Source organism: Ursus arctos, unplaced genomic scaffold (assembly GCF_023065955.2).
Source record: "Ursus arctos isolate Adak ecotype North America unplaced genomic scaffold, UrsArc2.0 scaffold_3, whole genome shotgun sequence".
NCBI classification, from domain to species: domain Eukaryota; kingdom Metazoa; phylum Chordata; class Mammalia; order Carnivora; family Ursidae; genus Ursus; species Ursus arctos.
In genome coordinates, this window is record NW_026622985.1 from 98,552,282 (window position 1) to 98,566,921 (window position 14,640).

The 14,640-nt window shown below is 49.1% G+C and overlaps 1 protein-coding gene across 2 annotated transcripts in view; it reads left to right on the forward strand.

Moving 5' to 3' along the window:
• Nucleotides 1-14,640, forward strand: part of DPP6 (dipeptidyl peptidase like 6) — an 883,822-nt gene that overhangs the window by 80,863 nt on the left and 788,319 nt on the right. The window contains exon 1 of one of the 2 annotated variants that reach the window (XM_044392287.3): nucleotides 838-1,308. The exons of the other annotated variant lie outside the window; for it this stretch is intronic. Coding sequence (XP_044248222.2) covers nucleotides 1,258-1,308 — 51 coding nt within the window. The 5' untranslated portion in view covers nucleotides 838-1,257. Of the gene's footprint in view, nucleotides 1-837; nucleotides 1,309-14,640 lie in introns of those variants that run through there. 2 annotated transcript variants of the gene reach the window in all.

A 14,640-nucleotide genomic window follows, 5' to 3' on the forward strand; every position in this document is an offset into this window, starting at 1 on the left:
CACAAAGACGCCCGAGGGGCCGCGGCTGGGCGGAGGCTCGCAGGGAAGCGGAGCCTGGGAGGCCAGGTGTGCAAGCCGGAGGGCGTCCGTGCCAGCCGGCGCAGGGAGCTGCCTCTGCCTAGCAAGGCGTCCGGTGCCAGGGAGCTGCCGTGGCGGCAGATTCGGATGCAGACCCGGGGCGCAACCATGGCGACGCAACCTGTGTCCCCTAGTAACTCGCAACAACATTATTTATAAGCTGCCGTCCCTGGCCTGCCCTCCACTTCCCCCTCTGCTTCGCCACACTGGCGGCCAACGGGCACGGCGCTCCTGGCTCTGCGCTGCCGCTGCCTCTCTCCCGCGGGCGCAGCTGGAGGTAGTCGCAGCCGGTCGCCGCTCACGCCGGGCGGGAGGTGGCAGCTGCACCCGCGGAAATCACCTTAGTGCATGTTTGTAGAACCGAGCGTGCGGGCGACGCGCGCACACACATGGCCCCGCGGGGAGGGGGCGTCTCCCCAGGAGGAGTGTTGGTGGAGGGGCTCCCAGCTCTACCCAAACAGTGTGGGTTCGCGTCACCTTGCTGCCGCCCCAGGCTTCCGGGTCCAGCCCAGTCCTGGCAGAGCACCGGGTAGGAACGCGCGCGCGCGCGCGCACACACACGCGCGCACACACACGCACACACACACACACACACACACATACACAAACGCACACGCGCGCCCGCCCGCCCCTGGTGTTGCCGCCGCCCCGCCGGGCCCCCCGCCCTTAGGGACAAGTGCGGCCACAGGCGCCCCCCGCGCTGCCTGCCGGAGGAGACCCGGGTCGGCCGCGCCGCCGGTGTCCCCGCGTGCGCCCCTCGGGTCCGCGCCGCTGTGGCTGGCGGAGCGCTGACGGCGAGCGCCGGACACGCACGCTGTCGGAGCCGGCCCTCCCGACCGCTCCCCCGACCGCTTCCGCTCCGCTCGCAGCCCGCCCTCCTCCCGGGCCCTGTCCCCGGCCCGCGGCCCCGGGCTTTTGTTGAAAGCGCGGCAACCCTCACTCCCTCCCCTCCGGCTTTTTCTGCCTTTCTCACGGTGGCCAAAAAGAGTTGATCGCTATTGTGATCCGCCTGGGAGAAGCGAGGGGCGGGCAGAGGTGGGGGAACCGAAGACCTGGAAGAATTGGGGTTCTTCCAAGCCAACTCCACCCAGCGACCGCCAGCGCATCTCTCATCACCGCCGGGACAATGGATTAAGTTACTCTTCCCGAGGCCAGAAGTCGCTGCAGACTTAGGGAGAGATGAAGGAAAAGGCGATGATTAAGACAGCTAAAATGCAGGGCAACGTGATGGTGAGTCTGGCGGGCGAGGCGCGGGGTCGCGAGCGCCCGCGGTGAGGAGCGGTGGTGGGGGAGTCCTGTCCCCGTGAGTCCCCAGCCTCCGGGCTGACCGCGACCCGCGGCTGCGCGCCGTGGCGCCTCCCCCACTTCCCCCCGAGCCCACCCGCGGCCGCCAGGGTGCCGAGGGTCAGGCGCCTGCTTGCATATCGCAACTTCGCGCTGTCGCCGTCCCTCTCCTTCGGGCGTGGGGCTTGGGGCCAGGGGTGGGTGTGTGAGGCGAGGAAGGGGCGGCGGCCGCGCGGCGATCCGAGTTCCAAGCCGACCCCCGGGGCTGTCCTGGGGGCAAGGTGGGGAGAGGAGGTCGCCGCGGCCAGGGGAGGGCCCAGGGCCCTGATGCCCGCGTGGCCTCTGGGCTCCTAGTCCCCGGAGCCCGAGACCTGTTGGGGCTGGCGAGCGTTTTGGCACACTCGGGGCGGCGCCGCTCGCTCTGCTCAGGCTGCTGCCTCCGCGGCTGCCCATCTAACGGGGCCCTGCTCCCCCAAAAGGCTGCCTGTGCCAGCGAGCCAGCGAGAGTGATAACGGCCAGGCGTCCCCAAGAATTTCCGTGCGGCGGGAGACCCTCTGGGCGGCGGGAGGCTCAGGGATGCAGGGCCAGGGGCTGTCGTAGCATGCACAACTTTGCTAACTCGGGGACCCCGGCGTTCCGCCTCCCAGCGAGCCACCCGCCCTGGCCTGCGCCCTGCGACTCGCCTGCGGCAATCCGGCCACCGGGTCCCCCGTGCCCTGGGCGTGGGGCCGAGGGGGTCAGGGTGCTGGAACCTCCTGGAGAGGACGAGGAGGTTGCCATCTTGTTCTGTGGAAATTGTGTGTGTGCCTGTGCGTTTTTATTTGGGTGATGTTTTAACCCTTTCGGTGTTGGTGTAGGATGATTAGGAAGAGGGTCTCTATTTTTATATTGCTTGCGGGTAGTTTTTTTATGAGATAGGGACAACAAGATGGGGATTGGCATGTTACTTTTGAGGATACAGCTGGAAATGCAGGAATTCTTTCAGGCGCTGGGTCTAGAGTTGTTTGTGAGGTGGGTTGGGTCTAGGTCATGGGAGGAGAGATGGGGTGGCTGGAGGTGTGTTTGGGATAACCCAGTCGGTGACCCATTTTGAGGTCTTGCTTTAAACAAAAAGAGACAAGAAATGAAAAAATTTATTCGAATTGAGCAAATATCCAGCTGACTTAACCACACCCACAGCAGGACACCTGTTGCCTGCCTGAGGAAGGAGCTCCCTCTGCTCCGAACTTGAACTTGACTTCTGGCCTGAGGTGTGTACCACTCCATTCAGAATAGCTCTGGGAGCACAATACCTACATGGAGGGGATTATTTTGCAGGACCCCTTCTCCCCCATGCCCCAAAGATAAGCCCCTCATTCAAGGAACTTCATCCACTTGTGGGTTCTGTGGCTGACTGACCTAATTGCTTGTTTGTGAAAATACATCTGTTCCCCTAATTTTCCCACTCTCTTTTTAGTCATTCTGCTGTTCAGCATATTTTTTTTTTTTGTATAAACAGGGCAGAAACGTGTATGGAGTAATGTTTTCCAATTAAATTCCCACCTGCATCCATAATTCCCCTTTTATATTATGCCATAACGTGCTAGTAAAACCTCCACATTTAGGACTGAGACAGAAGAAAGAATTTGAATTAATTTTATTGGTAATATAACGACACATTATTGATTCATTACCTAAATCTGTTGTCAAACAGGTGTTTCTTCTCATGACTTAGTTGGTATGTTGGGACATAGCAACATCTTTATATGACATCTAAAAATCTTGTGAAGTCCTCCCTCCCGCTATGCCCTCTCTGGGTTTACTTCAGAAAATGAAAGATGGAAGGACTTTTTCCCTCATAGTCTGAATAAAGATGTTCCGCGTGCTCACTCTGTAGCCTCCTCGGTGTCTACTGTTCGTAAGTAGAGTTAGAACAAGTTGCGCTGAGCGTAGTGAATTCTGCAGGAACCATAGTTTCAGGCTCATCACTGGCCTCAGAGAAAATGAGGTCCAGACTTGTCAGCGTTTCAATGTTCTGTCAATTCTTGCATTGGTAATTCTTACTCTGCCGTCTGGTTTGAACCTTGTTTGAAATTTTACGCTCCAGCTACATCCACACAGCTTTAATCGAGTGATCATTTCTCCCTTAAATTGCTCTTTGGGGGTTTCTTGATCTTAGTTCCCCATCAGTCGTCTTGGAAGACTCTCTCAGCACAGCCTGTCTTGGACTGGATGACTGGCAAACTCTTTTCACTGGCAACTTGATTGGAATTCAGGTGCTATTTTACGTCCCGGATGAGGACAGGGTGATTCACTCTCCGCTCTGGCAGCGGATTGCCGCACATCTGACTGTGATGGAGAGAACGTTCTCCAGCCTGCAGAGTCCACGCATGGACGTGCACATGGACACCCGGACACAAACTGCAGCTCTGTTCCCAGCTCCCCGGGCTCTCTGGATGCACACGTGAGGTCCCATGTTTGAAAGGGAGACACTTGGTAACGCCAGTGTGGTCAGAGACGCGCCACCTCCGGCCACAGCTGGGCAAGTCAACGGGGTGTTGGCTCCAGCCTCTTGTCACTTACGTTCCCGTCCGTGGCCAGCGGGGACCTGGGACTTGTCTGAAATCTTCCTGAAGGCTCCGTTCCTCACACATGGCTTTAGAAGTTTATTCCTGCTGACAGATGATTGAGAGAAGGCACACTTATCGGCATACTACCTAATCCCATTTGGGGTTAATACATGAGTAAAAGGAATAACAAAGCTGGAAACAGTTCATAACTTCTGTTTTGATTTTTGAGAAGAGTCTGTTTCATAAACTTTATTTCTAACGTTGTAAAAAAAATCCCAGACTAAGCATGGCACTTTCCATCTGTGATTTAATACTCTGAGAGAGAGATCGAGATTTTCCCATTCTCCCAGAACAAAACTTAGGTTTAAAAATAACTGTATTTTCACAAAATCTTCATCTGAAAATCCATGGGGAGAGGGGACTTGCGTGTTTTTTCTGCCCAACCGCCCCTGTTATTAATATGTTGATACAGTACTAACTTAACCACTGTTTAAATTAAACTGGTCCTTTTGGAGAAGCATATCCTCTTATGATAGGTTCTAAGATCAATAGAAAATCTTTTTATTGGAAGGATATTACTACGCTAAATTCCTCTACTTCATCCAGGTGAGCTCTTTCTACACACCGCGTTGCTCAGCAGGGACTGAGTAAAGGTTGGTTAAAAATAAAAGCCTTGGGGACTGCCCTGTGCCCTGTGGGAACGTCTCCCCCTACCTTGGTATGTTAGTGGCTCTGCAATTAGTTGGTGGGTTAGGCGGGTCCTTGGTGACCACACTTGTGTCAGAGGAGGATCAGAAACTGGACACAGAGGATCAGGGGTCCGCAAGCCACAGGGACACTTGAGAATCTCATGGTTGGTTGGTTTTGGCTTTAAATGCAAGTTGCAGCCTAGGAATTAGCTCCCTGTAGAGGGAAAGCAGATGTTTCTCCTGTGGTCACTGGAACTGAGTTTTGGGCTTTGGTCACTGATGGGAGATACCTGTGATCTTATGAGCCGAGTATCTGTTCCGATCTTGCCTTCCCCTTCCTATGTTAAATAAAAACCCTGGAGCAGAACGACCTAAAGTAAGAGCATTCTCTCAGGCCATTTGAGTAGTTCATGGATTGATAAACAGAATGACTTTCCAGCATTGGTACCCTATGTGTGATAAGCCCAGGTGAGCAGAGGAAACTTTGAGGTTTTCAGATAAATTATAGGGATCTGTGTGGGACACACCCCCCATTGCTGAGTGCTTCTTGGGAACAGCAGTGCACGTTTGTGGGTGATTTTCTGGGGATACACCTTCAGTGACGCCAGCGTTTCCCTGTGTCTGAGGGCGATCGGGAACACCACTCCTGCTTCCTTCTACGGATTGGCACCTGACATAAGGCTGTGGTGTTGGTTCGAAATGTGAGCATTGTAGTGTGTGTTTTGGGGGGGAATTTGCCCTCCTGAAATGGGTTCCGAAAATTCCTTCTAAGGTGACATGTTTTTGAGAATTCTCACCGGGTATCCCAGGGCGGTGGTGCTTCTGCTGACATTTCTCTGCTTCCTGGTTCTTCGGCATCACTTCATGAAGTTGTCATCCCTACAGCTGGACTCCTCGAAATCTCGATGGATCCCCTGTGCAGGTAGAAAGAGCAGAGCAAGAGTCCATTTCATGCACCGCTTGTAGAGGATTTGCAGGATTGGGAAGACTTTACACATGTTAGCTGCCCATCAAAGATACCGAGAGTTCATGAAGTTTCCAGGAAGAAGTCTCCAGACCCAGGGAGGGGTGGTCAGCTGACGGTGTCTTAGGAAATACCTTGAGGAAAACTTGGGTGCAGAGGACTGGCCTCCTCTCCCCCTGCAGGTCCTTGCCTTCATGGCACCCTGGGACTTGGCATTGGGATGTGCAGATATGCTAAGCAGGTCTTTCCTCTACCTCCGTAATTTCTCCTTCCTGTGCCCTGTCCTCATGCTAATGACATGACTCAAAACTTGTTCGTCTTTTGCACTTTGAGCTCCCTGTGTTATTATTGCTAAGAGGTGGTGCATTTCCAGGTGTCAGCGCCCCTCGTTCATCCTGGTCAGTTGTTGTGCACCGTGAGACTCAAGGGGATGCTTGAATTAAATGCACAGACAGGTGCTCATTTCCACGCCTGCACAGACTGCTTTTGTGAGAAAGGTCCCTGATTTTAGTCGTACTTTTTTTTTTTCTTTTAAGAACTCCTTCAAGTTCTAGTTCATCGGATAACACAAGAGAGAATTCCATGTGTGCAGTATTTTCCACTTATAGCTACAATAAAATGGAAGCTTATGCTCACTTTAGGGGTTACCATATGTGGTTTTCACAGCACCACCAAGCAATTCTCTCACACCCGCTGGATGTCCGTAATCCAGTTCAGTTCCAACGTTGCTAGCTGGAGGTAGGGTCACCTCCCACAGGTTGAGGACTCTGTCCCAGAAGACTGCCCCCATTTCAGACACCAATCTTAATTAGTTAAGGTACTTCTGTGTTTCTGACAAATGGGGTAGAAATCAGAGGTTCCCATGACCCCGTCCTTGGGTTCCAATAATCTGGTAGTGTGGTTCATGGAACTCAGGACACCAGCTTATTTCCTAGATCTCTGGTTTATTACAAATGGTGTGAAAGGCAATGAATGAAGAGCCAGGTGAAGAGATACCGAAGCTGAGGCTTGGAAGGGTCTCAAACACAGGAGCTTCTGTCCCTGCGGAGTATGGGGTGCCACCACCTTGACTGTGTCCTGGTTCCCCATCCTGGAAGTTCTCCAAACCCTGGCCTTTGGGACTTTAGGAAGGCCCCATTACATAGGCAGGACTCATTAAGTCATTGGTCATTGGCGATGGATTCCATCTCTAGCTTCTCTCCCTTGCCCAGACGTTTGGGTAGGACTGAAAGTTCCAACCCTCTTACCACATGGTTGGCTTCCCTGGCACGCAGCCCCCATCCTCAAGGGACTACCTAAAGACCAAAGCTCCTGTGTGGGACCCTGCCAGACCTTGCCCTCTGTATCTCTTCACCTGGCTGGACATTGTTATCCTTTAGCGTCCTTTGTGGTAAACCAGGAACAGAAGCTCAGTTGTAGTTGAAAGGGGCTGGTTATGAAAAACAAGACACCTGTTTCCCCTTGATGGCTCCAAAGAGATTTCAGGAACTAAGGACAAAAGATAAAATATTATGACAAAAGGTACTCCTCATCACTCTTCTTACTCAGGAAATTCCAAGGGTTTGGGGAACTGTGAACCCTGGATGCAGACAAAACTCCAGTTGACCCTTGAACAACTTGGGTTTGAGCTGCACAGGTCTACTTGTATGTGGGTTTTTTCCAATAAATACAGCAGAATGCTGTAAATGTATTTTCTCTTCCTTACGAATTTCTTAATAACACATTCTTTAGCTTACTTCATTGTAAGCATACAGTGAATAATACATAGAACGTGCAAAATATATGTTAATCAACCATGTTATCGGTAAGGCTCCTGGTCAAAAGTAGGCTTTTAGTAGTTAAGTTTTTGGGGAGTCAAAGGTCATATGTAGATTGTTGACAGTGCGGGGGGGCCAGAGCCCCTAACCCCTATGTTCAAGGGTTAACTGTGTATATTTGTTATAAATCCCAACATCCTGTTTAAATAACTACTCAGTACTCTTTTTGTGGGGAGGGAAATAAATTTACTCCAGACCTGTTTTTTCTTTTCCTTTCATTACTTTAAATTCAGCGATGAGGGAAATTTTGTGACCTCTTTTGGTTATAGAAGCCAATTTTCTTTGATTAATAGGACTGCATTTTAGAACTCAAGAAAGAGCATGTCCCAGACTTTGTAGGACACGTACATCCTGAGCCGAGAGAACAGAGGTGGACGAAACCGGTCAGAATTCCCTTTACTCTGTGGCATGGGAAAGGGCGTCCATTCAAGAGGTGGGAGGTCTGGAGGTCCATCTGGGTTCATAGGTCTTAGCGTTGGCTGGATGGTTAAAATCCTTGGGGAGGCTTTGACAAATCCAAAGGCATCAGGTGTGCCCTTGGGCAGGCGGAGTTGAGGACGGTTGTTTCAAGACAGGGGTCCTCAAGCTTGCTGCACTTTTATAACACCAGAGGAACTCTCGTCACTACTGAAAGGTAGCTTTGGGCTTTCCACACCTCCACGCACACGTACACCCATGCTCACGGGATCGTCTGATGTAGTTGCTGTGCGTTGCACCTTGAGCATTGATACGTTTAATAGTTTGGTGTGGCCAAGAGGGAGAGTCACTGGACTAGACATGAAGTTTTAAAATAAGCAATATCATCAATGTCTAAGGAATTAATGCTACCATTATAAGAAGCCAATTTTGGTTTGTGGAAAGGCACAATCACGTCTGGTTTCTTGGGTCGTGGAGGAAGCAAAATGAATGGGAAGATAGGTGGAGACCATAGAATAAGGAGAAGATGGGGAGGGACAAGAAAAGAGTAGTCACCAGGGGAAAAGCTGAGGGAACGCACTGTGTCTTTTTTGCATCTCTCACCTGGGGATGGGGAAAAACAAGAACACTGGAAGAAACTCCCCTTTTTTTTTTTCACACACAGAGATAACAGTCCTTTTCACTGCAAGATACTCGATGATTTGTCTGTGATCCACTTGGAAATACATTTCAAACTAAATAGAGCAAGTAGAACAAGAAGGTAAAAGAGAGAACATAGCTCTTGGACCAGCAGGTGGAATTCTAGAATTTTCTATGAGCTCTCTAAGCGGCGTCTGCAGTCAGCTCCTAGGACCAGAGAGGTCCTCCTGTGTAAGATCAGGGAATTTGAAGAGATTGATTATTCCTCAAGTCCCTTTCTCCTCCCTCTTCCCAGCCAGGGCAGCCTTGTCTCCTCAACACTGACTTGAGGACGTGCTTGAGAAGTAACCATCCACACCAGAGCAAATATTCTGTTGGCATTGTAATTTCTTCGGCACCGACTTCTCTGGTGTCTTCCAGCTCAGAGCCCCGTCACTCTTGCAGTGTGTCACTGTTTATAAACAAAGAAAGTAGATGGCATAGATTTATACCAGTAAGTCATAAAATCTAGAGCGGTAACCCGCAAGCCTTGATCACTCAGGCAGAACTTCATGTGTGCCTGTGCGTGCCTATCTGTGCACACGCGCGTGCCGCGCACACTTCTGAGATGTAAAGTGCTCGGCGCACTCTGAGGCAGAGCTGCGGATGGGTGGGGTGACATCCGCTGTGGGCACAGTCACTGTGATTGCTTGACTTGCTCAGCTATTAGGAGAACATAACCACCCCGTAACAGAACAGCGGTGCCAAGGGTGTTCTGGTTTCCAGTTTGGTGTTATGCATCTGTGAAAATAGAAAGGGAATTGCTGACGAGCCAGGCTGGCCACCAGACCTGGTTGGCAGGGCACCAGCTGTGGGTGTGGTGGGATTGGGTCTTGCTGTGGGAGAAAACTAGGGCTGTTCACATTTTCTTCATGAGCGTGGTATTTGAAAAGTAAGATTTTCACAGAGAGGGAGGCAAACCAGAATAGACTCTTAACTGTAGGGAACAAACTGAGGGTTGCTGGAGGGGAGGGGTTGAGGGGATGGGGTAACTGGGGGACGGGCATTAAGGAGGGCGTGTGATGTGATGAGCACTGGGTGTTATATGCAACTGATGAATCACTAAATTCTACCCCTGAAACTAAGATCACACTATATATATGTTAGCAAAATTGAATTTAAATAAAAAATTAAAAAAAAAAAAAGGAAAAGTGAGATTTTCTTTTCTCTCCCTTTTTGCCCAGACTACTAGACTGATGCCCTTCATTTCATGATTTTGGTTATATAGCAACACATACTAAACCTCTACTGATGGGCACCCAACGATAAACTTGGATAAACGAGACCAACAATTGCTTATGATTATAGCACTTGAAGCTAATGTGGATTTTTAGGGTACATCTTTGACTCCATGCACATTCCATTCAATTCTCTATACCTTCTTATTCAGTATTTTTGGGAAATGAGAAGTAATGAACTTCAAGCCAAAAACCTCTCATTTTGGGGCGCCTGGGTGGCACAGCGGTTAAGCGTCTACCTTCGGCTCAGGGCGTGATCCCGGCATTCTGGGATTGAGCCCCGCATCAGGCTCCTCTGCTATGAGCCTGCTTCTTCCTCTCCCACTCCCCCTGCTTGTGTTCCCTCTCTCGCTGGCTATCTCTATCTCTGTCAAATAAATAAATAAAATCTTAAAAAAAAAGAAAAAAAAAACAAAAAAAACCCCTCTCATTTTTACAAAAAGGATTCAGTTATAGACTAGATTCTCCATGCTCAGGCATGCACACACATAAAGAACACATTTTATAAAAACTATAATTATATATAACAGAAAACCAAAGATTTTTCTGGTTAAATACTAGTTTCCCAGAAATTTCTGTTTATTAGACCAACTCACATCCTGAGCAAACTTTTTGTAAGGGGATTTTTTTTTTTTTTTTTTTTGTGCTATTCTTCCTTCTAGGACTCTAAATTGTGCATGTGTTTTTAAAATCCCACCCTTTGATGTCGAAACTGACGACGGTTTGCATAGCGCCATTACAGATTATAAAGTAATTTCACGTACTCTATTTTATTATGTTAGAACAACCCATTGTGCTAGCAGGACAAATACTTCTGTTTTGTGTTGAAAGACCCAAGATGTGGCAAGATCGTTCAGCAGCAGAGAGCAGAGGCTCAGCTGCTGACCGCTCCAGGCCAAGTTTGTCAGTTCTTCGCTACATTTTCCTTCAGAAACCTTCTTCCCCACCACAAATGGATAGAAACACAGAGCCCGAAAGATGGAAGAGGGTCTGGAGATCATTGAGAACACCATCTCCTCTCATGCTCTGCTTTGTAGGATTTCCAGCCCTTCCTGGAACACATCCAGGGACTGGAAACTTCTGCTTTTGTTGACAGGCTGTATTTGTTCAAATGGTGTTTCTTATGGTCCAATGAAACCTGCCTTCATGTGACTTTCCGTCGTCCTGGAACTAAGCCTTCGAACTAAGTAAAGTTAAGCCCTTCCTCACGTGACAGCCCAAGGTTTCTGAGAAATTCACTGCTGTCATGTGGTCCCTCATGGTGTCTTTTCCAGGAAAAATATCTCTATTTCCTTCAGCTCACTTAAAAGCTTGATTGAAATAACCGTGCATTTAACAGTTAGAGACACCTTCTTTTATCCAACCATTTTTTTTTTCAATTTCTCAGCTTCTACATGTTTCTTCCTGTTTTATTGTTAAATGTCTTCTCCTGTGTAAGGACGCCACAGACAAAGGTTAGAGATTAACTTGCAGAGCTATGAGTAAATCTGGGGTTTATTCAACACACGCAGACTTTTCAGAGTGAAGCATGATCTTTTATGAAAATCTCCAGAGAGGGAAGTCTCGAGGCTTGCTGATGGAAAGCCAGGACGCTCATGACCGGCCCGGCTCAGATTTGCTGAGAGAAAAGATGGGAGCGTTCCCTGCAAAACTTTATGACAACAGTGAGCCTTTTGTAAAGCAAGTATTACGTCTGTCTAGCTGCTAGAAGATGTCATCTTCTAAAGTCTCTCTGTTTGATGTGATGGAGTAGTTCAACCTCATCTTGAAGCAAGAAACTGCCACTACTTACAATTAACCTTCTTGTTCCCGTGCGAAAAACAGGATACCCTGACAAAAGGTGATGTGTCCTAGGACCTTCTTGTGTGGGAGGGAAACGGAACCTGCCCGTTCACAGCAACATCAGGAAATGAAAGCCACCTACACTTCTGATCGCCACCCAAGCCACAGGGCAGCCCCGATCCAGCCACCTGCAGAAACACTGGCTTTCCTAAGAGCTGGAGAGGAGAGCGGCCCAGTCCTCGCTGCAGCTTCAGCCCGATTGGAGTCTACCTGTGGGGCAGCTCTTCTCGGGGCTGGGGAATTTTATAAAAATCCACCGAGCTCCTCAACTGTATTAGCATAACCAGGGCAAAGCAAATTCAGATCACAATGAGAAAACACTCCCTGAAAAGTCTAATATTTTTGAGAGATTTGTAACACTAAGTTTTGGCAAAGATGTGAAATAGTGAGAACCCTATGCACAGGTTGGTGGGCGGGGGGCAGATAAAACTTGTAGCTGCTGACATTGGTGGTGTACCTGCCCTGTGACCCTGCGATGGCACTGCTGGGGATATGCCCGCAAGAAACCTTGCAGATGTGCACCGAGAGACATGTACGAGACTGTTTAGGGCTCCCGACTGAAGGCTGGTCAAGTCCCTGTCAACTGTAGGACGCATGACCATGTCAGTGTGTTTATACAGTGAGGTACAGGGCAGTGGCAGAGAGGGGGGACACCATGCTCAGAAACACAGGGCCTTTCTCAAACATACTACTGAAGTGAGTACAAGAAACCAGGCCTGTAGGAATTACCTGTGGTTTACACCAGGCCCCGCACAGGTAAAGCTAAGATGTCATGTTGAGGGAAACTGATGCAGGGTCCCTGCTGGATGTGTTTAGAAAAATTAAGGGAACTCTGACCATACAGATTGTGGTACCATCACTATAGTGTGGGGTGGGGATGCTGTGACTCCTCTGAAATCCTTTCTGGAGACTGGTTCTCAAAGTGTGGCTCCTGGGCCGGCGGTGTCAGCAACAGCAGCATCGCCTGGCGACTGTGCACGCTCCTGGCTCCGTGGGACCTGCCAAACTGGAAACTTGTGGGCTGGGGTCCTGCATCCGGGTGTAGCCAGGGATTCTGGCGCGTGCTTACCTGTAATTCTGAACTTGCCAGTTCTCGGGCTGTCTGGGGAAGGGACGGGTGTTTTGTTTTTGTTTTTAAATTTCCATTCCATCATGGATCAGCACCTTTATAAAACGCAATAAGAATAATAATAAAAAAAAAGACCACATGCAAACCCAAATCTTGTATTACTGAATCCAAACATGTAAAATTACTGCGTTAAAATTGCTATAAACCTTTCTACATGGCGTCCTCTCGATTTCTGTACTTCTCTCTGAGAGAACCGGGGGCCAGCAGTTTGCCCCCGGGCTCTGGCCTGCCCGCCGCTCCCGGGGCAGCCGCGCTAAGCAGGCCTCGGAAGACCTTCCCCACGGACTGCGAGCGCGGCCTGTTGTCTGTCAAAGCCCCTGGTGGAGAAATACAAGTAAAAACAAACTCCTCCCCACCCAGAAAGGCTCACCACAGAGTGAGAAAAGAAAGAAATTAGTTTTATTATTGAATAAACATTCGACTGTACCGCGAAGACAGAAGTCTCGCCTCTGTCGGGTCAGGTTTGCAGCGCGGAGTCTGGGGACAAGTCAGGCCCATCTCTCCTCAGGAAACGGGGCGGTGGGGCTTCTCTTTCTCCAGGATTACTTTTCAGAGATGCGGCTCCTGGGTCCTTGAGGAAGCGTTTCTGAGTTGAGAGACTGGTCAGAGGCTTATTTAGCCATTAGAGAGATTTACATGCAAACAAGATTTGAAAAGGACAGAAAGAGATTCTGCAGGAAGAGGAGAAGAGTGTCTCTTCCCTTGTGTCCCATGGGGAGACTTAATTTGTATCTGTCTCACACCACTGATCCCGTCTTATCTTTTCTTCTGGGCCTCATCTATGGCTTCCCTTTTGGGAGCAAACAGGTCTGTGAGTTATGACCACAGATAATTTTCCTTCCTAGTTTCATTCTAAATTTTGGCTCATGACTAAGTGCCCACATGGGTGAAATCAGGGTTAAAGAGATGGCTTTCATTTCTTACTTTTGTTATTAAAGAAAAATTGGGTATTTTCCCACTTTGTTCTAAAATTTATTTTTAGCTATGATTACTTAAAATGATTCATTTTTTTAGACATCTAGGAAATGTTAATTACTGCAGATAAGACTATTCTAAAGCCTACTACAAAGGCTTTTTCCCCCTCTTCTTCTTTAGTACATATAAAGGAGATGATGTTAAAATGCTCTTATGCAAATTTAAAAATTTTCCTGTTACATTAACAATGCTAATGACAGTTAATGCATTCCCAAAGCTTCTGTGTGATCCAAAATATTAAAGTGCTTAGAAATGTTTCAGGACCACCCTGTAAATATATGAGATGTGGAATTTTTCATGGAGATTGGTTCCTTGACAATGGATTCACTTCAAATTTAAGGGAAGAAGAGGATCTGCAAAGCCAGTGTAGTGTATTATAGAGGTCTCTGTGGACAGGGGCTGAAAGCCCTCTTTCCCCAGATCACAGTCATGGGGGAGCTACAGGGTCAGAGACTAATGGTCACTGCGGTAGAGTTAGGAGGGGAAATTGTCCCTCATAAAGGAAAGTCAAGGAAAGGGCTATCACAGGATGTGAGGAAAGGGCTATCACAGGGTATGAGGAAAGAGCCATCATGGTATATGAAGAAAGGCTATCACAGGGTATGAAGAAAGGGTTATCATGGAGTGTGAAGAAAAGGCTATCACAGGGTGTGAGGAAAGGGTTATCATGGAGTGTGAAGAAAAGGCTATCACAGGGTGTGAGGAAAGGGCTATCCCAGGAAGGTTAGGAAAGGGCTATCAGAGGAAGGTAAGGAATGGCTATCATGGGGTGTGAGGAAAAGGCTACCACGGGAAGGTGAGGAAAGGGCCATCAAGGGGTGTGAGGAAAGGGCTATCACAGGAAGGTGAGGAAAGGGCCATCATGGGGTGTGAGGAAAGGGCTGTCACAGGAAGGTGAGGAAAGGGCCATCATGGGGTGTGAGGAAAGGGCTATCACAGGAAGGTGAGGAAAGGGCCATCATGGGGTGTGAGGAAAGGG